This window comes from Alligator mississippiensis, chromosome 5, assembly GCF_030867095.1.
Source record: "Alligator mississippiensis isolate rAllMis1 chromosome 5, rAllMis1, whole genome shotgun sequence".
Taxonomy (NCBI): Eukaryota; Metazoa; Chordata; order Crocodylia; family Alligatoridae; genus Alligator; species Alligator mississippiensis.
The window spans coordinates 174,990,078-175,017,878 of record NC_081828.1 but is presented as its reverse complement, the minus strand read 5'-3'; the positions used below and the strand labels follow the sequence as shown (position 1 = coordinate 175,017,878).

At 45.7% G+C, this 27,801-nt stretch overlaps 1 protein-coding gene across 2 annotated transcripts in view; it reads right to left on the bottom strand.

Moving 5' to 3' along the window:
* Positions 1-353: 353 nt before the first annotated feature.
* Positions 354-27,801, bottom strand: part of HEPACAM2 (HEPACAM family member 2) — a 47,298-nt gene continuing 19,850 nt past the window's right edge. Inside the window, exons 5-10 of one of the 2 annotated variants that reach the window (XM_019497780.2) lie at positions 15,595-15,720; positions 15,485-15,509; positions 15,328-15,365; positions 8,588-8,661; positions 8,373-8,476; positions 354-965 (exon numbers count right to left, since the gene is read on the bottom strand). In XM_019497780.2, the coding sequence (XP_019353325.1) occupies positions 956-965; positions 8,373-8,476; positions 8,588-8,661; positions 15,328-15,365; positions 15,485-15,509; positions 15,595-15,720 (377 nt within the window). In that variant the 3' untranslated portion in view covers positions 354-955. Of the gene's footprint in view, positions 966-8,368; positions 8,477-8,587; positions 8,662-15,327; positions 15,366-15,484; positions 15,510-15,594; positions 15,721-27,801 lie in introns of those variants that run through there. The other variant, XM_059728997.1, reaches the window with a different exon arrangement.

Sequence of the window (27,801 nt, the reverse complement as noted above, 5' to 3'; positions counted from 1 at the left end):
GCCATTTCCTCCTGCTCCCCCCCCAGCCCCCGACACTTTACCATTTTGTTTTCCTAATTTCTACCTATTTACATTCTCACTATCTTCCTGTCACACTTTTAGCTTTTGTCATTCCTTGGAAACTCGGAACAGCAGAGACTTCCTATGCTTGAAGAAGGATGACTGCACCTGAAAGCTTACTAAGAACTGTTTCCAACTGCTCAGTTGGTTTAATAAAAGATATCACATCTACTCAAAGAACCTTGCTTGCCTATGTCCTTAGACCAACATGGCTACAACCAAAAACCCATGAATTATTTGCTATTCTAATTAATGGAAAACAGTCTCTGAAAGAATAACATTGGAAACACAGATTATAACTAAAGGAAACTCAATTTAATGCAAAAAAAAAAGCATTTTGAATAATATACATATATACATATCCATCAGATAAGAGACAAGATAACATTACACTAAACATTACATATTGACTTAAAAAAACCCAGACGTGCCTTTTAACTTGAACCATTGCCAACACACAAAAGCTTTCCTTTTAGGAGCCCACCCAAAAGAAAAATCTCAATAAAATAAGCACTGGAAATTTCCTCAGGTGTGACTCCTCTCCATCCATCTCAGTTATCATTATAAAATGATTACATAGTATTTATGATCTCGATTTTCATATAGCTCTCTCTTGTTTTCTTCATGTAGCCCATGGTGCACACAAAATTGTCAGCAATTAAAAAATTTCAGCTGCTTCAAGAAAACATCAATATAAAAGAAAATCAATAAAAATACAGTATGTTGAGGGTAGTAAAGAAAAGGAATTGACAGACTGAGACAGCGGTATCATTTCAAGAAACAATAGCCTATTCTTTTGTAAGTTAAGAATCATTGGTGTTTGTTTTGCCTTTTCTACCAAGATGAGGAAGTTAATACTTGTCTTAGAATGCTTGATTTTTCTGGTTTTCAATCTTCAGTCACATCTAGAAAAAAAAATAGCAATAATTAATGTCAGTAATATTACTTTTATTTTCTTAAAAAAGCACCATAGTAAATAAACAAAAGCACCTCAAAATGAAAATAAAATGGATTTTGTATTTATGGACGTTATAAGGGTAAACATTCAGTACAATTAGATCTAGCAGTTCAGCAGTCATTCTTATTGGCGATGGCTCTATAAGTAGTCCCCTGTGCAGCACAATGAACATAGTAGCTGAGGCATAATGAAAACAGTGTAGTACTTTTAGGAGTGAGTGGTGCTATACTGTAAAAATCAGGTGACGCTGACGTCATTTGGAGATAATTCCGAGATTGCCATTGATTATACCCATGTGGGCAAAATGTGGCTTTATTTTATAGCAGGAAAGGAGATGATGTTATGTTGTCCCACATGACTCCAAAATTTGCATAGTCAGGCTGTCTTGGTGGTGAACTTGGAAAGTATAATGGCTGTACTATGTTAAAATATCTCTTCTTTCTAGGGGACTGGAAAGATGTAACAATTGCATAGATATTAAATGACATTGATTATAAGCCTATGATGTAACTGTTACTTTTGCATGCATCTGTAGATTATTTTTGCTACATTTAACAAATGTAACAAAAGCAGTTGTTACTTTAACCTTGTTTCCTTCATTAAAAGAAGACTTTACTAAAGTTATGTTCCTCTTGGATGAATTACAAACTATAAAGATTACCTAGTGAAGGCAATATAAATTTCTATGTTGTTGGCTTTTAAATGAAAATTTCCCAAATCTTTGGTGTGTCATACTATTACATATATTTAAATTTAGTTTTAAGAAATATTGAAGGGACATAAGAAAATTGGATGCAATGTTACTTTTGGATAATTACTTAGGGCCTGCTAAGGCCCTTCATTAGATGTTGCCTGCCATACTGTGGTCATCTATTTCAAAGATGGATGAGGGCAACTCCACAAAGCCAGTCTTATGTTTTTCTCTCAACTTGTTTTGGATCTCTGCAAAGCATATGACTGATCTCTGCAAAGCAGTGACTGATCTCTTGTGAAAATTGTCACATCTGGCTGGATTTTTTTTTAGACTTTTGTTAACATAAAGATTGCGTCATTTTAGCTAACTTGGTCCACACAGCTGCAGCTCCCGATTTGCACAAAGTGATTAAAGCGAGTTTTGTAAGGTGGAACAAAAGAGGACTCCAATTATAAGAGGGAAGATCATGACAAGAGAGAGATGAGAGAATATGATACTGAAGTGTTATTCTTTCTTCCATGTATATATTGTCTTCTCTCATCAAGCACTCTTTAGGGGTCAAGTTCCTTAAGTTATAGTCATTGCACTGTAACCTCGTAATCATACTGTTTTACCAAAATGCTCCCTGTTGGGAAGTTGTTTGCTGTAATAAAAAGCCTTTCAGACAAGCAAAGACAACTGAAGGAGCAAACTCCTCCTCCTTTTCAAGGCAAAACACATATGGAGGAAGAAGGTGAAGATTAATATGAACTTGGTCTGCCTGACCACCCTCAGCACCTGAAGGACTGTTAGTGTAAGAACACTGACCCAGCTATCGTTTCATTTGGTTGTACCATTAGTGTTCTAGTGACACGGTGATCCCAAAGGTTATGAGAGCTAAAAAGGTTGAAACTTCTTAAAAACCTTTGGACCTCTGAAGCGAGGGAGACATCTCAATTTCTGCTTGAGAATATACACACATAAGTGTGAGCAGGGGTGGATCCTGAGAGGCGGCCACAGGAACCTTTGGGGATGTTTTTAAAGTCCTTAAAGGAAGTGAAAATCCCCTTTCCCTCTTCCTTCCCCCCACCTGCTGCTGTGCTGGGATGGGGGAAGCACCAGAGCGGTTCCTGCCTGCCCCAGCCCTGCTGGGCTCAGCAGCAGATGGGGAAAGCAGAAGTAGCAGCCTGTGGCTGCTCTGGGGGCTGAGGCAGGGAGGGTGGAACTACTCCTGCCAGATTAAGCCTACCTGCAGTGCACTGTCCTGCACCTACTAGCTTGGATCAGGCCCACTCTCCTACCCCACACTCCTGGATTTGGCCTTCCCACACCCGGCCTCCCCTTGGCACCCCAAATCCCAGCTTGCAGCTTGTGGCAGTGCACTGTGTGTGCCTGCCACTTTAAGGGCCTGGAGCTGGCAGCCTCCAGGTGCCTGATTAGGGCAGCCATTTTGGAGACAGCGGCTGCCTATTTAAACAGGGCAGTTTGGCTGCAGGAGGTCAGGCAGCAACATTGCCTGGTTGTAGGGTTACTGTGAATGATCTGGAGGTAAGGGAGGAGCTGAAGGGGATGGCTAGGAGGGTCCGGGTCTGGGCCCTGGGCATGACCTAAAACTGCAGGCTGCCAGGAGTGGGTGGTCTGGTGGGGCTCTCAGTGGTGCGGGAGCCCCCAGGAAATGCCAGGCCAGTTATTGCCCCGGTGAAAGGTGGGTTGGGGTGCCTTAACCCCTTGCCCCCACCACCGGGTGGGTAACCCTGTTTGTTTGAGAGGCCCAGAAGGCAGACCCTGGGAGAGAGAGAGGGGCTAGAGACCCAGCCTGAACAAAAGAGTACCCTTGACTGGCCCATGCTGGGGCCAGGACCAGGGGGGTCAAAAGGGCCAGGGGCCCACTGCGAGGGACACCCAAGAGCCAGGGGCCTGGGGTCCCGACTGGCCTGGAGGTGGGCCAGGGCTAGTAGCCAAAGGTCCCGGGGGGACCACGCCCGAGAGGGGAAAATGGCTTTGGGGGGCTAGGTAGCCCGGATGAAGGCAGAGAGGCCACCTGATCAGAGGGATCATGGAGGGGTCCTGTTTGGATGATTCTGGGGCCCAGCGTAGGGGCCGGTGAGGATATGAACATCTAGATGCCATCTGCGAGGCTTGGGCTGCGGTATTAGGGGAGGTTGGAGCCGCAGAGCGCCCCCTGGCATCGGGGCATTACAATGGGTAGCCTCCTGCTTGGTTGACATCATCTTAATGCATCCATTATCATCAAAGGCGTGGCGGGCGAGACAAGTGGGTGGTTGCCCACCAGACAGGGGGCGGGCCGTGGAGATCGGCCCCGGGAGGCCCCCTGTCACACAGCTCCTTGGCAGCTTACCTGTGGCTGCCAGCACTGTCCTAGCAGGGTAGGGGAATCCATCTGCTGCTGCCACAGTAGTTGGACAGTTGCTCTCTGCTATGAGAGCAGCTGTGGCAGTAGTGGTGGTGGTGGAAGCAGCCAGACAAGCCATTTCCTCTTTCCTGCCTGCTCCCCCGTGATAGCACCATCGGCCACAGGTGGGCTGGGGGACACACAGGGTGGGGGTGAGTTGCAAGGGCTGGAGGGGGAGCCCTGGGTCCAGGGGAGCACAAGAAGAGCTCTCAGGAGTAGAGGGGGATGAGGGGATCCATGAGAGGCAGGAGGAACCCAAAATGGGAGGGGAGGAGAGGGTAGGGGAGATTTTTACTTATAGGTGCTTCTTCTTAAACAGTGACAGTGGGGGCAGATAGAACAGGTAGGACAGTGCCTTCTGGGATGCTGGAGAACCCCTCTCAACTGTTTTTGGGCCTGTGGAGTAGTCACATGTGACTGCAATATGAGTTGCCCAAAACTAGTTAGAGATAATCCTCTATGGAAGAGGATTGTCTCTGAGCTGCTCAAAGGGCCCTTAGCATAGGGGTGGGCAAAATGCAGCCTGGAGGCCAGATGCGGCCTGCCAGACCATTCTATCTGGCTTGTAGGCAGGGCCCCTAAAAATTTAGAAATTTATATTAATCTGCCCTGGCTGCCTGTCATGCAGCCCTTGATGGTGTGCCAAAACTCAGTAAGCAGCCCTCTGCCCAAAATAATTGTCCGCCCCACCTTAGCACATGTTTACTGCTCTAATGGGTGGACACTCCTGCTTTAAGGACCCTTAACAAATATTTTAATTAACATGTAGCAACACCCTAAGGAACAGACTTAGAATAACTCTAAAGATGTAAATTGGATATAACCAGTTATTTGGCCTGGTCACTAAATTATTAAACCAGCTTATCTTGATTTTACCATGATGAGAAAAAGTTCTTTAGTTGGGACATAACCAAGCAGATAGCTCCCGCCTTTGATTTCTGTTTAGGATTTATGAGGCTCAATTATCTGCTACATTAATTTCCTAATATGACTCATCTGATCATTTGCTATTAATTCAATACCCTTACTAATTCACTGATTTTGTTATATTTGATTTTGAATTGATCTCTCTGTCTCTCTGATAAGTGATTAATCCTTTGCTAATTTAGTAGTTATTTAGCCTAATAAGCCTTAACAAGCTTACAAACAGGATATTGTATCAATTTTATTTCAATAAGTAACTGGGGTAAGAACCACTGAGAATCTAGTAAAACATTTATTTGTTATGTGGTTTACCAAAGACACCGTTTAACTTCTTCTATATTAGACCCTTAGGCTGCTTGCAGGTGTTTAACCCCCCCCTTCTCCCCTCCCTCCCCCCCCCAAAAAAAAGCACTTTAGGAGGATAAACAGCGCATTACTTCAACCCAACTCTGCAGTGCCTGTATAGATCAAGTGCTTCAGTGGAGCTTTTTGGCACTTCAGCTAAAGCTGATTCAATCGGCTATTAGATAAAAGCAGCTAAAAAGTCCCACTACAGATGCTGCAGAACCAGGACAACTAAGGCTCTGCCTCTTCTGTGCATGCACTGAGCTCACTGCAGGAATGTGCAGAGTTTGAAGTAAAGCACTGCTTTTTTTTTTAATGTCTCCAAGCAGGCTTAGTTCTCTCATTCAGATTAGAAATGTATGCACTGACCAGGGTGATTGGTAGTTTTTTTTTTTTTTTAATACCATATGCAAATTCTCTTTACAACTATTACTCCAAATTCTATGCAATAGATGAGGAGTGCTAAATATATGGCCCATAGGCTGGATCTGGCCTGTGGAGACATATCATTTGGGCCCTGGGTCTCCTTGAAGGGTTGGAAATTCAGGAGCAGAGGAAGCAAGGGTGGACTAGGGAGCTCTGGTGGGGATTAATTTGGGTGGTAGCAGGGGGAGTGACAGTTGCATTAACCCCTATGGCTCCCTGAGCCAACAGTAGGTCAGGTTATGGCAGCCTGAACTCACCCTACCACTGGAGATGGGTCTGGATCCAGCCAGTAAAAAGCCTCATGGTCAAAAACTAGCCCTGGGAGCCAAAGAAGTTTGACATTCTTGAGTACAGTAAAAATACTGATGGTGTATATGATTGATCATCAGTACTGTAGAGTAGAATTCATTTTTAGTGATTACTGCTTGTATTGGTTATTTGAACCATAGGAATCAGAAACTTCCCAAATCTATTTCCAGGTTATTACATATGTTTGCTTCTTGCTTACACTAAACTTTGAACCTCTCATTTTTAAGGATATGTGCAATTTTCCTGATTTATCCACAATTTTAAGTGTCACTTTGCTACAATTTAGGAATTTGAAAGCTTGTGGCTATGCCATTTGTAACCTAACTAATCTGCCTTGACCTTGCGGAATTAATTCTGGTCTCAAAAAATGGAATTTTCCTTGCATGATGCATTCTTATTTAAGAAATGTATTGCTTTCTGAATCTTGATAGATCAAGCAAAATGTGGCTTACCTGTGGTTGAATGAAGTGCAAGCCTAAAGAAAGGTTTGCACTACAAAGCTTGGGTCTAAATTTGAACTCCTTTAGCATTCAGGCCATCTCTACTTAAAAAAGGAATTCACTTTTTCAGAGGAGATATGCCCGGGGGTGGGTGGGTGGGTGGGTGTGTGTGTGTGTGTGTGTGTGTGTGTGTCTCTCAGTGAGAGAAGGGAAGGGTTGAGAGGAAAATCCAAGAAGGAAACTGAATATCACCATATCACATGTGCCCAGTATTGATTTTGTATTTTGCGTATTCTTATTCATTTTTTAAAAATGTTTACCTGACATGTAAAATGAGTAACTCCAAGCTAACATAAATATTATGTGGTATTACTGTCATTTTTAGTTTCCCAACATTCAATTTGCATTTACACAGTGACATGTTTGAATATATAGTTTAAGTTCATAGTTTTGAAAAACCCTAGGGTGTGTCTACATGTGCATTTATGCTGGCTTAAATTTACTGTGCAGTAAATTAACATGCAGTAAGTGGGAATAGGCTGGCATCTACACATTTAGGCATTAAAGTACATTAACATTGTGTGTGGACTGACTTGGGACTAAACTTCCTCCCAAATCAGTCCACACACACAGCATGCAGTAGTACTGCGCACGAAGGCATCTACATGGGCGTTACTATGCAGTAACTAATCAGGCATAAATGTGATACTTGCATAATGTAAGTACCAAATTTATGCTCAAGCTGGTGTAATTTGCCACTTTTACAGGCATGCACGTGTAGATGCACACCTGTGCTGCACAGTAATTTTGCTTACTGCACAGTAAATATGCATGTGTAGACATGCTCCTTGATGCCACTTGATCATAAACTTTGTTAATGTAGATACATAAACACTACGAACAATAAATTGATTTAATTATATACAAAGCCTGTTTTTATTCCATTAAACACAATGTATGATGGAATCAATGAAAATATGACATAATGGAACCACAACTTCTGTTACCAAAGAAAGTTCCTATCCAGAGTAAGCATGCAGATATTCATAAAGATATAGAAAGTATAGTAGCTGTTATTTGAAGTGCACACTTTTTCACTCCTGATTCAAGATTCTTTATAAACAGCTACTCAAGATATAACTGAACTGACAAAAAACAGCACTCCTGACACTGTGTGTGTAAAAAGGTGTTGCTGTCTTCCTAGTGTTCGGCTCAGCAAAAATGTTATTAAAGATTTCCAATCCTGTGTACTGCATGGCTCTGGCTTACAGAATACTGAATATTTTACCCCAAATCATTGGTTTAAACCAGAGTGGTTACTAGGTATTTTCATCTGATGGCTGTGCAGTGAAAAAGCTTCTTAGTGTATTGATTTCTACATTGTTAGTTTAGCCCTTTGCCTTACTTTCAGGCCTGCCAAAAGCTGTGGATTTTGCAGTGTCAGCAAGACACGTTATAGTAGACAATTCAGTGGAGGCTGCTTTGCGCTCAGCACTTGTGAAAATGCGCCCATTAACATAGGGACCGAATGATGGCTTTGGAATCTTCATTTGATTACTGCTTTTGAAAATACTGGTCCAGTTAAACAAATATGAAGAAGAATCCTTGAGCGAGAATGGTAGAGAACTTAACAGAATTGATGCAGCTTATATCTCTTTCTACACACCCCGTTAATCCATACCCAAAACAAACTTAGATTTACAGTTCCTCAGACTTGCAACACCTGGACAATAGGTATACTATCCCCACCCCTTATGCACTCATTATGTCTGGGTTTGTCCTGAAATCTGCAAGTTATATCTGTGTAACAAGGTTTGAACTTACTCTTGATGGTCTTGCTCAGGAATATGTTGAATAACTTCATAAACTGTACTATTTATGTCTTGCCTTGGGATAAAGTCAGAGTCAGAAACAGGTTGATTTGAAACCTAAAAGTAACAAATAACATTCCTGCTATGAAAACAGGTATAAAGATCTACTTTAGGGAATGAACTAGAACCTTAATTTTTGGTTATTTATTTATTGTTAAAAACACATACCCTGGAACAACCAGTGGCGTCTGGAAAAGCAACAAATTCATAGATTCCAAAATCATCCAGAGCATTTTCATGCCCTAAAATTAAAACAAGCAAGCAAACAAAAAAAAAAAATGCATCAGGAAGTACTGTATCACTTGAGCTGGGATGAATACATACTGCCTCCTGAGGGGTGTTGGTTGTAGACGTGTTGGTCTAAGGACATAGGCAGACAAGGTTCTTTGGGTAAATATGATATATTTTATTAGACCAACTAAAACATTGGAAAAATGTTCTTTGCAAGCTTTTGGGCACAAACACCCTTCTTCAGTCATAGGGGAGAGTCTGCTGGTGTTTTGTATATTCTCCTGGGTGGAATAGAAGCCAAAATGCAACATGCAGGTCTGTGAAAATGCTAATGTATGGCAGTGAGGATCAGAGGGAATGGGAGACGCCAGGGAAGCTGAAATATACAACCAACTCTCCGATACCACCAAATTTTCACTGAGGAGAATACCCACGATTACTACTTTGTAAATCTGAACAGGGCTTTCACTGAACAAAAACACTCCCAGAGAGAGAGATCGCACTTTTGAAAGAGCCACCTGGATACCATGTGAAGAATTGCTGCAGTATGAAAAGAAAATCTCCATGAAGGTTGGTAGAGGGCCAATGTGTTGCCTATCTTCAAGGAAGGAAGGAAGGAAGATCTAGGCAACTACAGGCCAATCAGTTTGACCTCAATCCCTGGAAAGAGCTTGGAAAAAATTATCAAAGAATCCATCAACAACAGGCTAATGGAAGGCAACAGTCTGAGAGGTAGCCAACCTGGCTTCATTATGGGTAGGTCTTGCTTGACCAACCTCATTTCCTTCTATGAGCAGGTGACACATCATCTGGACAAGGGAGAAGAGGTTGATGTCATATACTTGGATTTCAGAAAAGCCTTTGACTTGGTCTCCCATGAAGTCCTCATGGTAAAATTGGGAAACTGCGGCCTTGACAACCTTACAGTCTGATGGTTGGGGAACTGGCTTCGTGGTCGAACCCAGAGAGTGATAGTTGATGGAACGGAGTCAACATGGTGCATGAAGATCAGTGGCATTCTCCATGGCTCAGTACTCGTACCAGTACTTCTTAATATATTCATACATGATCTGGATTCGGGTGTGAAAAGTGGACTGGCTAAGTTCTCAGATGACACCAAGTTATGGGGAAGCGTGGTCATGCTAGAGAATAGCCTGGGGATTCAGGCCACCCTAGACAGGCTCACAAGATGGGCAGATCAAAACCTGATGACATACAACACTGAGAAATGCAAGGTGCTCCACCTCAGGAGAAAGAAACCATATCACACCTATAGTCTCAGCAGTGCTACACTCACTAGCACAACCAAAAGAGGCTTAGGGGTCATGATTGATCATAGGATGAATATGAGCCACCAATGCAATGCTGCAGCTGGCAAAACAAATAAAACTCTGGCTTGCATCTACTGATGCATCTCAAACCAAGACCCAAGAAGTCATCCTCCCACTTTGCTCAGCCTTGGTGAGGCCACAGCTGGAGTACTGCATTCAATTCTGGGCTCCACACTTTAGAAAGGACGTGGAGAAGCTTGAGAGAGTCCAGAGGAGAACCATGTGCACGATTAGAGGTGAAGGGAGCAGACCTTAATGAGAAGAGGCTGAGAGGCTCTTCAGCCTGGAGAAGAGAAGATAAAGCTCAGAGGGTACTTGGTGGCATAGTATATAAGGGGTGTGTATTGGGAACTAGGAGAACATTTGTTCACCAGGGTACGCCAAAGGAAGACAAAGCCTAATGGTCACAAACTTTTGAAAGACTGTTTTAGACTGTACATAAGGAAAAACTTGTTTACCATTCGACTCTAGAGTCTGGAATAGACTCCTCCTAAAAGTGGTGAAAGCAAGTACTCTGGATACGTTCAAGAATGCCTGGATGCTCGCCTTGCTGGGGTCATCTGACCCCAGCTGACTTCCTGCCCTTTGCGCAGGGGGCTGGACCCAATGATCTTGCAAGGTCCCTTCCAGCCCCTAATGCAGGGGTGGGCAAAATACAGCCCAAAGACCAGATCCAGCCCACCAAGCACTTTCATCTGGCCCGCAGGGCCTCCTAACAAATTGTGCCCCACTCAGCCCTTCCACCCCTAGGGAAGGAGTGAGGTACCCACATGTACACTTTCCCCCCCAAACACCCTATTGCCTCACTTCCCCGCTTGGGGGTGGAAGGGCCCTGCCTGGCCAGCATACAGCTTCTGGGTGGGGCTGCTGCTTTCACAACCCACAGGAACCTGCTCTGATTCCCCGGTCTCCTCCTGGCTCTGGGCACCAGGTAGGGAAGCAGCAGGGGCTGGGCTGCAACTGGGTGGGAGCTGTAAGCATGGGGCTGGGGCTGATGGGAGCACAGAGCTTGTGCTCAGTGGGGTGGCAGTACTGCAGATCTGGGATGGACAGCGTGTGGGTGTGAGGAAGGGTGGAGGGTGTGGGGACCCTTCTACACTTCCCCATAGCTCGCATCCCCAGAAGGTGGTGGCAGTGGCGGCAGCAAAAGCAGCAGCAGCAGGTGGGGTGCTCAGGGTGCGGGCGCCTGGCAGGGCATGGCTCTGGCCAGCACTGCACATCGCAGTGAGGGGCACAGCCTCCCTCAGGCTGTCTGTATTGCCAGCACTCCCTGCCAATCACATGCAGCCCCTGCACTCACACAGCAGGGAGGGAATCCAGGTGCCTTCCCTGCCAGGGCTGTGCAGCATTGGAAAGAAGCCCCATGGGCTGGAGCTGCCTGCCTTCCCCACCCACCAGGGGACAGCATCTGGGGCTTCCCTCCCCTGCAGTGCAGTCCCAGCAGGGAAGGCAATGGGCTCAAGCCCACAGGGCTTCTCTCCTGTGCTGCTTAGCCCCAGCAGAGAAGACAGCTGGCTCCAGCATGTGGGACTTCTCTCCACACCCCCCTCCACAACACCCACCATACACACACACAACCACACCCACCATACACACATACACACGCACACCATACTCATATCACACAATATACAAAACCAAGAGTTTGTTTTTGAGTTATTATGCAATCACCTCTATATAAAGTATGCAAATACAAATCATGACAAAAATATTTTTTGTAATAAAAATAAAATATGTTATAGTAGGTGTTTTTGATTTTTAGTGTATGATTTTGTTTTCTTACCTGGTTCTAAGATGGCAATCCTCCCTGCCCCCTGGAGTATTTGGGAGAGGCAAGGGGAGGGACTTCTGGTGGCAAAGGTCAGGGGGCAGGGGGGACATGAGACTTCCAGTCCCAAGATAGTGACAAGGGGGTAGGGCAAGTGTTAAGGGGCCGGGCTACCCATGCAGCCCTCGATAGCTTATGAAAATTCGTTGTGGCCCTCCACCTGAAATAACCACCCCTGCCCAAATGTCTATGAAATCTGTGAATCACCCACCATTTGTTATGATATACCACCCTTCCCTGGAACCTATACAGAAAATCCTCAAAGAATTGCAACCCATACTAGACGAAGACCCAATTATTAAAGAGATCTTTCCAGAACCACCCAGCCTAGCCTTTAAACAAGCACTGAACCTTGCTAACCTCACCACCAGAAGCGAAATTCCTATGGCCCAAAGCACACCGAATGGACCTAGACCATGTTGGGACAAGAAATGTAAAACCTGCCAACACATCTCCCCCACTTCCACAATAACCACACTCCACAAAAGAACCATCACCATTCCTGGATCTTATACCTGAACTTCCAGAAATGTAATATATCTCTTACAGTGCACTAAATGCCCTGATGGAAAATATGTAGGAGAAACCAAACAACAACTGCGTACCAGAATTAATGCACACTGACAATCTATCAAAGACAGAAATACCCAATTATTTGTGGGTGCATATTTCTCACAAGAAAACCACTCTTTTTCCAATCTCTAAGATGTAATCCTCAAAGGGAATTTACAAGTCCCCTTTCTTAGACGAGCCTATGAACTTCACTTCATAAATCTACTTGGAAGAAAAAATCATGGACTAAATATACATGTAGTGGAACACCATTGGGGTGGTCACCACTTTAAGGACTTGTGCAGGCTACAGAGGAACCTGCAGGGGGGAGTGGCAGAGAGATACCCCTCCCTTGGAAGGATTTTAAGGGGGGGAAGGTGTGTGGCAGCACACCTTTGGGTGCTTGCCACTTCCAGGGCTTGAGCAGGCTGCTAGGCAGCCTGCAGGTAACTGTAGAGCCAATTGGGTGGTCACATGACAGCCAGGAGATCACCTGATTGGAGCAGGGCTGAGCAACTGCAGTATAAGAGCAGGGCCTGAGAAGCAGAGCTAGTAATTGCTGCTGGGATACTGTTGAGGTAACATTGCCCTGCTAGAGAGCTGCTGCTCCCAGGAACAGTCTGGAGATCAGGGTAGGAGCTATGGGGATGCAGGAGGTTTCTAGGGACCCAGGGGGTGTCCCAAGCCCTGAGGAAATGGCTATGGGCCTGAGGAAGAGCTAGGCCAGTCTAGGAAAGGGGCTTAGAGAGTATGGGGTTATTGAGGGGCCAGGCAAGCCCCTGATTAGACCTGGCTGTGACTAAGGACAGGGGCTCAGATGAGCCCAGTGGAATAAATGGCTGGCAGATGTAAGATCTTTGGGGCTCTAGGAAAGCCTGGCATGAGATGACTATTTTATGGTGGGGCTCTGGAAGGACCCCCACTGAGTAGGAAGGTCAGCTGCTGCTAGACTGATCTCATAAAACCTTGACTGGTCAATGCAGTGGGGCCAAGGCTGACATGCCGAAGGGCAAGTAAACCAACTGAGGGGCAGGCCAGGGATATGGAGAGCTACTGGGACCCTGACTGGCCCAGAGGCAGGGCCAGGGTCTTGAGGAGGCCGAAGGTCCCTCTTTGGGGCAGGGGGGAGGGGTATCCACTGCCAAGAGAGGATAGGAGGTCAGCCAGCATGCAGGGTGGTATGAAAGAGGCTGAAGCTCAGCCTCCTGATGGGAGGTATCCTGCAAGGGGCCTGTGAGTCATGGGTCCAGCAGATGAGAAACAGATTATGAGGTGGAGGCCCAGGAGTGAGCAGCTAAGTAAGAATATCAGGAAGCCCACTGAGGGGAAGAAAGACCAGGGCAGCTAGACCTGCAGTTGGTCCTGGGGAATGACCTAAAACTACACTTTGCTGGGGAGGATGGTGTGGTGGGGCTGCCTGTGGCAAGGCAGTCCCCAGGAAATGCCATATCAGTACCTCCCTAGTAAACTGTGAGTATGGGACACTGGAAAACCTCAGTCCCCACTGCTTTATGGGTGACTATATGGATGGGAAAGGCTAGGGGAGCACACCCTGACAGAAAAACAAACATGGAGGCCAGGAGGGTCCAAGGCCCAAAGTCTGAGAGTGAGGCTTGAGTGAGAACACAGGGACCAGAAAGGCCTGAGGCCCAAGGCCTAAGTGAGAGTGAGGCCTAATGGGAGGCCTGAGTAGGGGCAAGGTCCAAGTATGTCAACAGATGCCTGAGGCCTGAGTGGGCTGTAGAGCCAGAGTGGGGTCCAGGCATGTTGACAGACACCTGAGGCCCATGGGGCATAAGTACCCACAGCCCCAGTGAGGGGGCATGAGTTGAGGCCCCAGTAAGGGGGGGCATGTGGCCATGGTAAGTCTCCAGACAGCTGAGGCCAAGTTTGGGCCAGAGGCCAAACACAGCCCCGCAATGGGGCCAGGGGAGTAATTTTGGATGCTATTTGTGATGCATGGGACACGGTAAACGGAAGGTCGGACCTGTGTATTGTGCCATTGGCATCCAGGCATTAAGTGGGCAGCCTCCTGTACTTATCCATCTGTTTTGTTCCATACATTAGGGTGTGGCAGGAAAGGCCAGGTGAACTGCCTTAGACAGGTGGGCAGGCTGATACTGACTCCTGGGATGGGCCCCTGTCACAATAGACATTGGATTTATGGCACATTATAACCTGCCTGCCAAATGATAACCCCAGGTAATCTGGCTGCATTTTACTAGCTACACTCTATCACCAATTCAACATTTACCCCCTTTCCCCCTCCAACTACCTGTTTCACACCTATTGTCTCCCATTCCCTCTGATTCTCTGCTATGCATTTGCATTTTCACAGACTTGCATTTTGGCTTCTGTTCCACCCAGAAGAACTCACAAACACTAGCAGACCCCCCCTATTCCTGGAAAGGGTGTTTGTGCCCAAAAGTTTGCAAAGAACAATTTTTCCAACTATTTAGTTGGTCTAAAAAGATATCACATTTACCCAAAGAGCCTCGTCTGCCCCCTGCCTCCTGAGGTATTCCATTCTCCAGATATTTATATCATCTCTAAGATATCTCCCCTCTACAGTGATTCAATTCTTATCCCCTTAGCATTGTATCGTGGTCTAGCCCGATTCTTCTGTGTGTGTCTGAAATACAAAGGGTGTTCTTAATCTGGATGGGCTAGCCAGATTTAGGTAATTTAGATTTAAAAACAGCAGAGACAAAACAACTTGGGGTCTCATTTGAGTTAACAGTTTGGCAGTGGAGTCTAAGGTTGGGCTCAAGCTACTAACTTGAATTAAAAGCCAGGTTGTCCCGTCTGCTGTTATTTTCACCTAAATTGGCTATCTTGGGTGAGGTAATCTGAGTTAAAAATGCATGCTCTCTCCCTCCCTTCCTTTCTTATTGCAGTATAGACATAACCTCAAATACTGTGGCTGGAGTTGGACTTTGTGGTCAAATTTTGTTTTTTATCGTTACCTGAAAATGTCTGTGCTTTCCGGTAATCTGCATCAGGGCTAGAAAATATAAATAAACCTTTCAGTTTGCTACCACTTGCAAAGAAAAGAAATATAGTCAGAAAAAATTATACTTTTTTGTTCGAAAAGACACAAATAAGAATGATTTATCTTATTACCTGCTCTGTAACTTCTTTTGTATGACTGAAAAGAAGAGAAAATGGTAAATCAACATTTATGTTATAATGCCCAGGAACAACATCTGTAATATGATTTAAGCTTAACCTACCTTTGTATGGCTGATATCTTTTCCATAAGAATAAAAGTGTCATAGACAAGATCAAAAACAATGAAATTCCAGTTATTACTGCTAGAGATGACAAAGACTTCCCTTTCTGAGCAAGCTTCTCAAGTCCTAAGTCAAAGAAAAAAAAATGGAATTGTAGCCTTTGTGATTAGTGTTCCATTATATATACATGCAGTCCTTGGACTTACATCACAAATGGTTCCTGAAAACTGCATCTTAAGTCTAAACATTGTAACTTGGAACCAATTTTCTCATAAGAAACAATGTTATAAATGGGGAATTCGATCCCAAACCAAGGCCCGATACCCTATTTTCACCAAAATACTCCATAATTTTGTACTCGATCAATTTATAGATGAGTAATATAGCTACATTAATGTATTTATATTGTAAATAGCAATCATATTGATTTGGAAGGACTTCTTTGAGGTGACTTTGCTGGACTTTTTTGAAAGACTCTTGGTTGGACTTTTCAAAGGGTTTTTGGCTGGAGTCTTCTCAGGAGTCTTGGCTACAGGTTTTTCTGGAGTCTTGCCTGCTTTCTTAATGAAAGTGTCCAAGGAAGTCTGGACAGATGTTCTGCAGGGGGATGAGCAACGCAGCGAACTTGTTCGCTGGTGTGGCGTTGCATCGGATCAAGCGTTGTAAAGGTGAAACTGATGTCATAAAGTTGAAACAGGGTGTCAGTTTATAAACACTGTAAGTCTGAAATGTTGAAATTTAGCTTGAAAAGTTGTAAGTTAAGGAGTGCCTGTACTATGCTATTGTGTCTTCACTGAAAAAAATATCTTCACACATGATTTATGGCTAGAGAATCTTGCTCATGCATGACTCTGAGATTATTATAAACTATGTAATGCATTATTATTCAGAGAGACCTGAAATAGAAGTCTGATAATGTATACAATTGAGAAAACACTCCAAAATATGTTTAGTCCCCTTAAGTGAGTGGAGGACACTAAAAATATTAGGGCAAACAGTACCAGATGCAAAAAACAGTTCATCTTCCACATTTACACTGGTATAATTTACCAGTATAATTTACTGGTATACTAATGTACACTGTACAGAGCAAAGAGATGACCAATTAGTTTACAGGAGGCACTGTTATAATCACTAGATGGCAGACAGCAGGTTTGCTTTCAGCACATGTCTACCCAGGGATAGCTCTAGATACACAACACTGACACCACTGTAGTTTTACTCTTAAATTTTCCTGAAGTAATGCTACATATGGCTCAAGTAGGTTATACTGATGTAGTGCTGTATACTGTCTGTCCACTCCTTGGTTATGCTGGTAGAAAGGCAGGCTACATCAGTGTAAAAGTGATGTATGCCCTGCTACAATTGAATTTAGCTGCCTAGCACTACTGAGAATGGACATACCTTATATATAAAGATGCAGGGATATTGCACCACAGAGAACAGATGATTTGACCAAGATTACACAGAAAATGAATATTAGGAGTTGGAATTAGAAACCTTAGTTTCTCCTTAGTTCGAATGCTGTATTTTAACTACAAAAACCTTATTCCAATGTACATTGCTGACAATCCATGTTCTTGGTTACACTCCCTTGGAGAGAGAGTGCAATTAAAATGAAAATAAAGTTGTTTGACTGTGTTTGGTAATTGTTTTCATCATAGTCTGTAGAACATAATACTAGGAGACAATGGCACACTATTGACCATTATGTCTGCAAATCAAAACTGGAATTTGACAACTAGTGGGTGCATTTACACATCACTGTACGGCAACGTTTGGAAGTACTAAAGCACGGCATAGCATGGGTACTGCAACATGCGCACGGTTAGATCTTGCCATTAGGTCTCAGTAGTGACATGCTATACTCATGGAGCATGCCGCTACAGCAACATAGCTGGTGATCACGTGTAAACACATATGATCACTACATTGCCATAGAGCACTGTATGGCAAAGTAGCGTATCGCTATGTCACTGTAGGGCAATGTGTAGACGCGTCTATTGGGAAGTTTCTCCCTCAAACATACTGGTCAAATTCCTGCCCCTATATAGCTGCCTTGTCTTCCTGTGTCCTGGCCAGCAGAGCTAGATGGGTATACAGTGATGAGCCCATTGCAGTTTCTGAAACTGAGAATGTCCACTGTGATTTGCGTTTCCGGGGAAGTCCAGAAGGACTTCTGAACAGCTCAGACCATTTTGCTCTGGGGTTTCTAACCCCAGTGCTGCCTAGTCAAACTCTTACCATCACTTATGGCAGAAGCTTGCCCTTATAGTTTGGTTAGTCTTTGACACATGTGAGGTGTAATTTTAAGAGCTACCTATAATCAAAACTTTAGAGTAAAACAGTATTTGAAGTACTGTGGACAAACCATGAAAGAAGAAGATAGTAATTTAAAGATGTTCCATGTCAAGAGAATGAACATATTTTCATATCTAAGAAGTGAGTATTCAAGCAAGCAGCAGATAAAGATTTTTATTATACTCAGGGCCCCTCTGTGTGTGGTTAAGGGCACAATGGTATCTAATAAGTGATCCACACAACTGCACCTCCTGTCATGCCACACATGCATGGAAGTAGGGGCAATTGTGGGGTCACTTATTAGATCCCATTACACCTCAAGGGAGCGATCCTCAATGCACAAGCTAAGTCTATTCCATCTTGGAGGAAAGGCAGCAAGAGGGCACAGCAGCCTCCCTGGCTCTCCAGGGACCTAGCAGACCTCCTGAGGCTAAAAATAAAGGCCTACAAAGGATGGAGGATGGGAGTCACCTCCAAGGAGGATTATTCTGCACTGGTCCGGTCCTGCAGGGAGCATACCAGGAAAGCCAAGGCTGCAACTGAACTACAACTAGCTTTGAGCATCAAGGACAATAAAAAGTTCTTTTTCAGATATGTGGGGAGCCGGAGGAAAAGCAGGGGCAACATTGGACCCCTGCTGAACCAGATGGGGCAACTGACACCCAGGAAAAAGCCAACCTATTAAATGGGTACTTTGCGTCGGTCTTTCATCAGCCCCATGGGATGCCCATGTCCGCTACGGGACAGGGAAGTCAGGGTGAGGGTGATCCCCTGCCCTCTATTAATGCTGACCTCGTGAAGAAACATCTTGAGAAGCTGGACACCTTCAAGTCAGCCGGCCCTGACAATCTTCACCCCAGGGTACTCAAGGAGCTGGCAAGCATCATAGCCCAGCCTCTAGCATGGATCTTTGAAAACTCTTGGCGCTCTGGTGTAGTGCCCAAAGACTGGAAGAAGGCCAATGTGGTGCCTATCATCAAGAAAGGGAGGAAAGTGGATCCGGCTAACTATAGGCTCATCAGCCTGACTTCTATCCGGGGGAAGATCTTAGAAAAGTTTATTAAAGAGGCCATCCTTAATGGACTGGCCGATGCCAACATCTTAAGGGATAGCCAGCACGGGTTTGTTGCGGGTAGGTCTTGCTTGACCAATCTCATTTCCTTCTATGACCAGGTGACCTATCACCTGGACAAGAGAGAAGAGATTGATGTCATATATCTTGACTTCAAAAAAGCCTTCGATCTGGTATCCCATGATCACCTCTTGGTGAAACTGGCCAATTGTCGCCTTGGGTCCACCATGATCCACTGGCTGGAAAATTGGCTCCGTGGTCGGACCCAGAGGGTAGTAATTGATGGAAGTCACTCATCATGGTGTCCTGTGACCAGTGGGGTCCCCCAAGGCTCTGTCCTTGGACCCATACTGTTCAACATCTTCATTAATGATGTGGACACTGGAGTCAGAAGCGGACTGGCCAAGTTTGCCGATGACACCAAACTTTGGGGCAAAGCATCCACACCAGAAGACAGGCGGGTGATCCAGGCTGACCTGGACAGGCTTAGCAAGTGGGCGGATGAGAATCTGATGGTGTTCAACGCCGATAAATGCAAGGTTCTCCACCTTGGGAAGAAAAACCCGCAGCATCCTTATAGGCTCGGCAGTGCTACGCTGGCTAGCACTATGGAAGAAAGAGACTTGGGGGTCATCATTGACCACAAGATGAACATGAGCCTGCAATGTGATGCTGCGGCTAGTAAAGTGACTAAAACGCTGGCTTGCATCCATAGATGCTTCTCAAGCAAATCCCGGGACGTCATTCTCCCCTTGTACTCGGCCTTAGTGAGGCCGTAGCTGGAGTACTGCGTCCAGTTTTGGGCTCCACAATTCAAAAAGGATGTGGAGAAGCTTGAGAGAGTCCAGAGAAGAGCCACTCGCATGATCAGAGGTCAGGGAAGCAGACCCTGCGACGACAGGCTGAGAGCCATGGGGCTCTTTAGCCTGGAAAAGCGCAGGCTCAGGGGTGATCTGATGGCCACCTATAAGTTTATCAGGGGTGACCACCAGTATTTGGGGGAACGTTTGTTCACCAGAGCGCCCCAAGGGATGACGACTAGGTTGAACGGTCATAAACTACTACAAGACCGTTTCAGGCTGGACATAAGGAAGAATTTCTTTACTGTCAGAGCCCCCAACGTCTGGAACAGCCTGCCACCGGAGGTGGCTCAAGCACCTACATTGAACACCTTCAAGAGCAAACTGGATGCTTATCTTGCTGGGATCCTATGACCCCAGTTGACTTCCTGCCCTTTGGGCAGGGGGCTGGACTCGATGATCTTTCGAGGTCCCTTCCAGCCCTAATGTCTATGAAATTTCTTATTGCTGATGCAGACGGAGCCCAATCGTGATCCAGGGTTCTCCCTACACCAGCTCCTATAGTTGCAAGCCTCACAGCTGATGGGGCTTTCATCAGGGGCAGCATTCCCTGCACTGGCTCTGCTATGAGCTCCACAGCTGATGTGGGCTAAGGGGCTCACACCGAGATCAGCACTGGGAATGCTGCCCCCACCATGAACCTTGTAAACTGTAGGGCTCCCAGGGGGGGCTACAGGGAAAATACTGCCCCTGCTGTGAGTTGTGGGGCTTGCAGTGGGGGCAGTGAGGAATACACTGCCACCACTCTATGAGCCTCCTGAGGTGCAGGGCTCACAGAGGGGGTAGTGATTTCCCCACTGCCACCTCTATGACTCCTACACTTCACAAGGCTTTCAGTGGTAGCAGTGTTCTCCCCACTGCAAGTCCCACAGCTAAAGAGGCTCACACTGGGGGCAGTGCCATGAATGATGCCATCACTGTGAGCCTTGTTACTGTGGGCCTGGCAGCAGATGGTGTTACCTGTGGCTAGGAGCCCCTCAGTTGATGGGCTCTCTGCCACAGGGGAGCACCTGCCCACACGTTCAATTAATGATGTGATTGGAACAGGTTACGAAGTTATTACACATTTTTGTGGAATAACTTCATAGCTTATCACTTGTTTGATCACAGCATTAATTGGTTGAGTGTGTGGCTGGGTCACAAATTAAGGCATAATTAACTGGTTAACCTGTGTAACCTGTGGAGGGGGCCTTATTTGAACCAGCTTCAGTGGGATAACAAGTTTTTCTTTGCAGTCTCATTTATAGATGCCTAGTTGGAAAGAGAGCATTGTTATAAAACATCTTACATTTTTTCAGCGCATACTTTGTTTATTTTCTCAAAAAGATCTGAGTTGCCGAAGTTGCACTTGCCCATTAAAAGCCTGGTGCCTAGTAGGTGGAATAGGATCTAAGTGGGTTTGGGTTCTTAAATCTGATCCCATTCCACCATGCTCAAGTCCCTGAAAAATGTTAACATGCCTACTCTTAGCCTTCTCACAACATGACATTGTCTTCCTCTCAAGTCACATGAAATAATGAGCAGAAGGAGGATCCACCCATGTTTTGGGTTGCCTGCTTTTCAGGGACTTGAGTAGGGTAGGACAGGATAACACTTAGGTGCTTAAGTCCACCGAAGCACCTAAAAGGTGGAATCAGATCTGATGCTTAGACTCCAAACAGGAAAGACATGAATATCCTTATTTCAGACACAGTATTGAAACCAAAACCATCAAGGAGAATTTATGTTTGTCATTTATGTTTCTCTGGTTTTGTGTGTCAGTAGAAGTGTGTGAGTTTCAAAGTTTAGTTTTCCAGTATAAAATGTAGGTGTTTTCTCAATTAGGTTTGATTGTTCCATTTGGAAAGGGTGATAGTAAGTCTTGGTACAGACCTCAAGGGAGATCACTGGTTGCCTTCTGCCTCCCAGCATGCAGGGGCTGCACATCTGCCACTGTATTCCTTTATGGAGTCCTCCTGCTTAGTACTAGCAGGACAGTCCCATTAGCTGGTGCCTTGACCCCTCTCTTCCCTTCTTGATAACTGCACTGACTGTCACCAGAGAATGAAGGAAGGGAACAGCCTCTGGGTTTTCTAGAGTGAAAGAATTAAAATCCTACCTCACCATGTCTGGCTAATGTAAGAAAATTCTTACAGAGCCTGTCCTGTAATTTTCCTTACAGTGGAATCATTACACTTCATACTCCAGTTAAATGCCTATTATCATAATATCAAGACTATCAACAAGACCTGTATACTATCACCACCACAGCACTGTGAAGAGCACAAGTGCTAGAGTGGGATAGTGGGCATTAGATGAGTGTATATGCTACATTTTCTAGATATAGTGGAAGTTATGGCTTAATTCCCTTGCCTGTGTGTCAGTGCTTGCATTTCAGTGTATTTGCATAAGCATTTGCTTGAACACTGTCCTTCACAGCAAACAACATGGAAATGAAATTGTTCATCCCAGTGGTGTAGCAAGGCTCGCTGGTGCCTCAGACCCCACTCCACAGACCCCACCTCACACAGACAGCTGTCTGCCCTCTCCCTGCCACCCTCTGCAGCTGTCCACAGCTCAGTCTTTCTCCCCTCAGTTACATGCAGGGAGCTGCTGCTTGGCTGTCCTGAGCAGCCCTGCAGGCCGGAGATGCAGAGGCCCAGGCTGGGCTGGGCCTGGTGGGGAGCAATGACACTGTGCCATGTCTCTTTGGGCAGGCAGTGGCAGCCCTGGGAGGGGTAGCTCAGCTGCAGGGGGGCCAACATGAATTTGGGGGGACTCTAGCCCACAAAGCCCTCCCAATGCCACAGCCCACAAAGGCACAGTGTGGCACGGTGCTTCTGGCATGGCTGGCCCAGTCCCAACAGCACTCCTGTCCCCCTCCCAGGTAGGGCATGACTCTCGGCCTGGCTCAGCCCCTTCTCCCTAAGATGCAGTGTCACTTGGCCTGCAGGCACAGTGCATCTCTTCAGGCAAGACCCCAGCCCTGGCCCCCTAGCCCCATTGGTGGAGGAGAGGCCCTGCTTTCAGCTCCCAGGGAAGCAAGCATGAAAGACGCAATTTTAAACTCAGCACTGAAAACAGAAACCGAGTTTAAACTCTGGCTTTCACTTCCTTGCTGGTGAGGATCCTGGGCCCCGAACTGGAATGGGCCCCTGGGCATGTGTTCCCAGTTTGCCCGTGCATTAATCCACCTATGACCTGGCTGCCTGGCTGGTGCTCCCCCCAGTCCTGTACCCGGGGGCCATGGCCCCTCCTTGGTACGCCACTAGTTCATCCCCTCCCAGTAGCTAATCAGGTTCCCTGCATGTAGATTCATAGATGCTAGGGTCGGAAGGGACCTCAATAGATCATCGAGTCCGACCCCCTGCATAAGCAGGAAAGAGTGCTGGGTCTAGATGACCCCAGCTAGATACTCACCTAACCTCCTCTTGAAGACCCCCAGGGTAGGGGAGAGCACCACCTCCCTTGGGAGCCCGTTCCAGGCCTTGGCCACTCTAACTGTGAAGAAGTTCTTCCTAATGTCCAATCTAAATCTGCTCTCTACTAGCTTGTAGCCATTATTTCTTGCAACCCCCAGGGGCGCCTTGGTGAATAAATACTCACCAATTCCCTTCTGTGCCCCCGTGATGAACTTATAGGCAGCCACAAGGTCGCCTCTTAACCTTCTCTTGCGGAGGCTGAAAAGGTCCAGTTTCTCTAGTCTCTCCTGGTAGGGCTTGGTCTGTAGGCCCTTAACCATATGAGTGGCCCTTCTCTGGACCCTCTCCAGGTTATCCACATCCTTCTTGAAGTGTGGCGCCCAGAATTGCACTCAGTACTCCAACTGCGGTCTGACCAGTGCCCGATAGAGGGGAAGTATCACCTCCTTGGACCTATTCGTTATGCATCTGCTGATGCACAATAAAGTGCCATTGGCTTTTCTGATGGCTTCGTCACACTGCCGGCTCATGTTCATCTTGGAGTCCACTAGGACTCCAAGATCCCTTTCCACTTCTGTGCCACCCAGCAGGTCATTCCCTAGGCTGTAGGTGTGCTGGACATTTTTCCTCCCTAGGTGCAGCACTTTGCATTTCTCCTTGTTGAATTGCATTCTGTTGTTTTCTGCCCACTTGTCCAACCTATCCAGGTCTGCTTGCAGCTGTTCCCTGCCCTCCGGCGTGTCCACTTCTCCCCATAGCTTTGTGTCATCTGCAAACTTGGACAGAGTACATTTCACTCCCTCATCCAAGTCACTGATGAAGACATTAAAGAGTATCGGTCCAAGGACCAAGCCCTGCAGGACCCCACTGCCCACACCCTTCCAGGTCGAAACCGACTCGTCCACCACGACTCTTTGGGTGTGACCCTCCAGCCAATTCGCCACCCACCGGACTGTATAGTCATCCAAGTCACAGCCTCTTAACTTGTTCACCAGTATGGGGTGGGATACTGTATCGAAGGCCTTCCTGAAGTCTAAGTATACGACATCCACCCCTCCTCCTGTGTCCAGGCGTTTCGTAACCTGGTCATAAAAAGAGACTAGATTGGTCAGGCACGATCTGCCTGCCATGAACCCGTGCTGGTTTCCCCTCAGCATAATTTGTCCTGCCGGGCTCTCACAAATGTGAGCCTTGATAATTTTTTCAAAGACTTTGCCAAGGATGGAGGTGAGACTGACTGGCCTATAGTTGCCTGGGTCCTCCTTCCTCCCCTTCTTGAAAATGGGGACCACATTGGCCCTTTTCCAGTCCTCCGGGACTTGGCCCATGCGCCACAAGCGTTCAAATATTCCCGCCAGTGGCTCTGCAATGATGTTGGCCAGTGCCTTCAGCACCCTCGGATGGATCTCATCTGGGCCTGCCAACTTAAAGGCATCCAGTTCTTCCAAGTGACTCTGCACCATCTCAGGGTCTACGCATGGAAGTCTGGTGCTTTGCTGCTGCCTCTCTACAACCCCAGTGAGAGACTTGTCGTGCCCCTCTCCTAGGAACACTGAGGCAAAGAACTCACTGAGGAGTTCAGCCTTGTCCCCCCTGTCCATCACCAATTGTTTCTGCCCACTTAGCAGGGGTCCTATTCCTCCCTGGGCCTTCCTTTTACTCCCTATATATCTAAAAAACAATTTCTTGTTGTCTTTTACTTGGGTTGCCATCCTCAGCTCCATGGTAGCTTTGGCCCGTCTAACTGCCTCCCTACAAGCACGAGCAGAGGAGGTATATTCGTCTTTGGTGATCTCTCCCTGTTTCCACTTTTTATGTGCTCCCCTTTTGGCCCTTAGGCTGCCCTGGATTTCTCTGTTTGGGATGGCCCTCTGCAAAGATGTGTTACTAACTAGCAGTATTCATGATGTGTCTCTTTTCCCAGTTCATGCATGAAAGGCTAACTTACTAGGCACCAGGACAAATAATATTTCTCTCTCAAAGGGTCTGTCCTTAGTTAAATAAATAAAATGAAATACCTCATCAAGTGCAAACACAAAAACCAAAATGTGTATCCATGGTTTCACAGAGCAGGAAGTGTGTTGGATTGATTACACTCAGTCAGATTATATCCATATGCCAGAACTTGTAAAGTGCCATGGTTTCATTTAGAGCATTGCTAATAATTACAGTAAGAGAACACAGTTCCCAGACTGAAAGGTGCCAGTTAGAAAAGAAGGAAATGCCTTCTTGGGGGAAGAGAAACCAGTGTAGATTAGAAACTGGTACAGCCCCATTCCCAGTATAACTGCTCAGATATTACAAACAGAAATTCATGTATATGTCTGTCAGAGGTCTGTTCTGCTGCTTTTTTTCAGATAACAATATTTATGATTCAATAATGTATTGTCTTTGTCAGTACTAGGTACTGAACCAAAATCTCCAAATCTAAGAGAATGAATTCTAGTTCCTCAAACATATTTGATGCTTAACTCAGTGAAATCCATATGGGTTGGGGAGCCATTTGACTGGGAATTACTTATGTGGCTCTAGGCCTAAATCCTCTACCTGACACCCATTGTGCAGTCATGTCCTATGTGAGATCAGGCACAGAGATGAACATATGGTGTACTCTTTAAGCAATGGGCTGCATAGTTCGTTGACTTACAGTTTATTAGGGGAAGTGGTCTCAAATTCCAATTTTATAAGTATTAGAGCTACCAGATGTGATATTTACAACACTTCATCTGTTAAACAAAGAAGATTCAGTCTTTCAATCAATAATCAGAAAGAATACCACATGATTTAAGTAATCAATGCCATATCACAAATACCAAATAATGAAGGGAATTGTTGTCAAACACCACCAAGCTGAAATTGCCTCCTGAGCTATGTTTCAAGTTTGCATAAATCATGAATGTATTTGCAATATTAGAATGGGCTAATTTTTTTGAATAATGTGTTCAAAATTCATTTTGAGAATCTGGCATTTGTATTATGACTGCAGTTTCTTTCTACCTAGTATAGGTATGGGAGTTCATTAGCTTATTACAGGCTGAAAGAAGCAATGTCCGGTAGATTGGTCATTAGGTGCTAAGAGAGCTATATTTTTAATTCCAAACTCTGCCACCTGTCTGTTCTGTAGCTATGGCAGGGGTTGGTGATTTACAGATCCCTGATGGACTGGGCTGTTGATCAGATTCTCACATAAACTGTAGAGCTACATAGCTCCCTAGCATGTTGGTTCCACTATTCTTCATTTTGCATCTAGCACTGAATCACTCTACAGCAAGAATGTTTCCACAAGACTTATTAAAACAACATGAAAAAATATTGTATCCATGTAATTATGTATGAACGAGGGTGGAAAAAAGAACCTGCCATACACTGCGAAGTTAACCAATTAAAAGCTAGAAAATGCCAGATTTATAGTGACCTATGAAAGTGTAACTCATTTCCCTGTACCATGAACGAAGCAGAGGTCCTCTGGGCGAGAAACATATGTGAACATGCAGTTAAAAACTTTAAAAATGCATTGTATTTATTGTGAAGGAGATAGAGATAGAGATGGAGAAAGGGACAATCAGCATCCTGAACTCCTGTGTGGAGCAGCTCTGGCAGTGGCAGGCTGAAGACACTACAGCATTTCCAGAGCAGCATTAAGCTCTGTATTGGTAGGGGCTGGGCATGGAGCAGTATTTCTGGCCCCAGACAGGGGCACAGTGATGGTGGCGGGGGGCAGCAGGCTGAATTCTCTCCAGGAAGCAGACAGCTGGAGACTGCAGCCAAGCAGCCTGCCCAGCCAGAGCAGCAGGGTGCTCAGAAGAGCACGATCTGACAGCTCAGACAATCAGCAGAAGCTGAGCCAGGGACCAACACTTGCTGCTGACCAGAGACAGCAGGATTAATTTCAAGTCCGAGTGACCCTGGGTGGAGGTGGACCAAACCAAAGATCCAAGGACTCAGCCAGAACATACCCCATGGACAATATTAGTGGATGCAGGGGTAAGGGAAGAACCCATGGTCTACAACTTTCTCGAGGCCCCAAGCTCTGTAATAGAACAGGGGCTACAGGAGGCTTCAGAGTTCACAACTGGACCTTTAGAATAAGGGCCAGCGGGTAATAAAGCCAACAGGACTTCCAAAGGGACTTTACACAACAAGCCGGGGGGCAGTGAAATGTGCAATTATCAAAGCATCTCAGATTGGGAGAAGTTTATGATTTGTGCCAGCATGGTAAATCAGCACTGGCTGTCCCCCATGGCATATTGATTGATTTGGAGCTATCAGGCCCAGGACTGGACTTTAAGGTCTGAGCTATTTAACTGGCAACTGCTGAGGTTCAGCATGGAACAAGGCCATAGTGGAATTAGGACCAGCCAAGAAGATGGCTGTACAGTGACTATAAGGAACATGTGTTGCTAGAGTCATCAGAAACTCCTGACATTATCCATCTCTGTTGGAATCCAGATGTAGCTGGAGTCCAGGGTGAGGTAAAGGGGAGGTTTGGAGTCCAATGAAGAGAACAGGGTGAAGAGTCTGGAAGGTCACCTATGGGGAACTGCCTCCCATAAATTACTAGTCATGTCAGGTG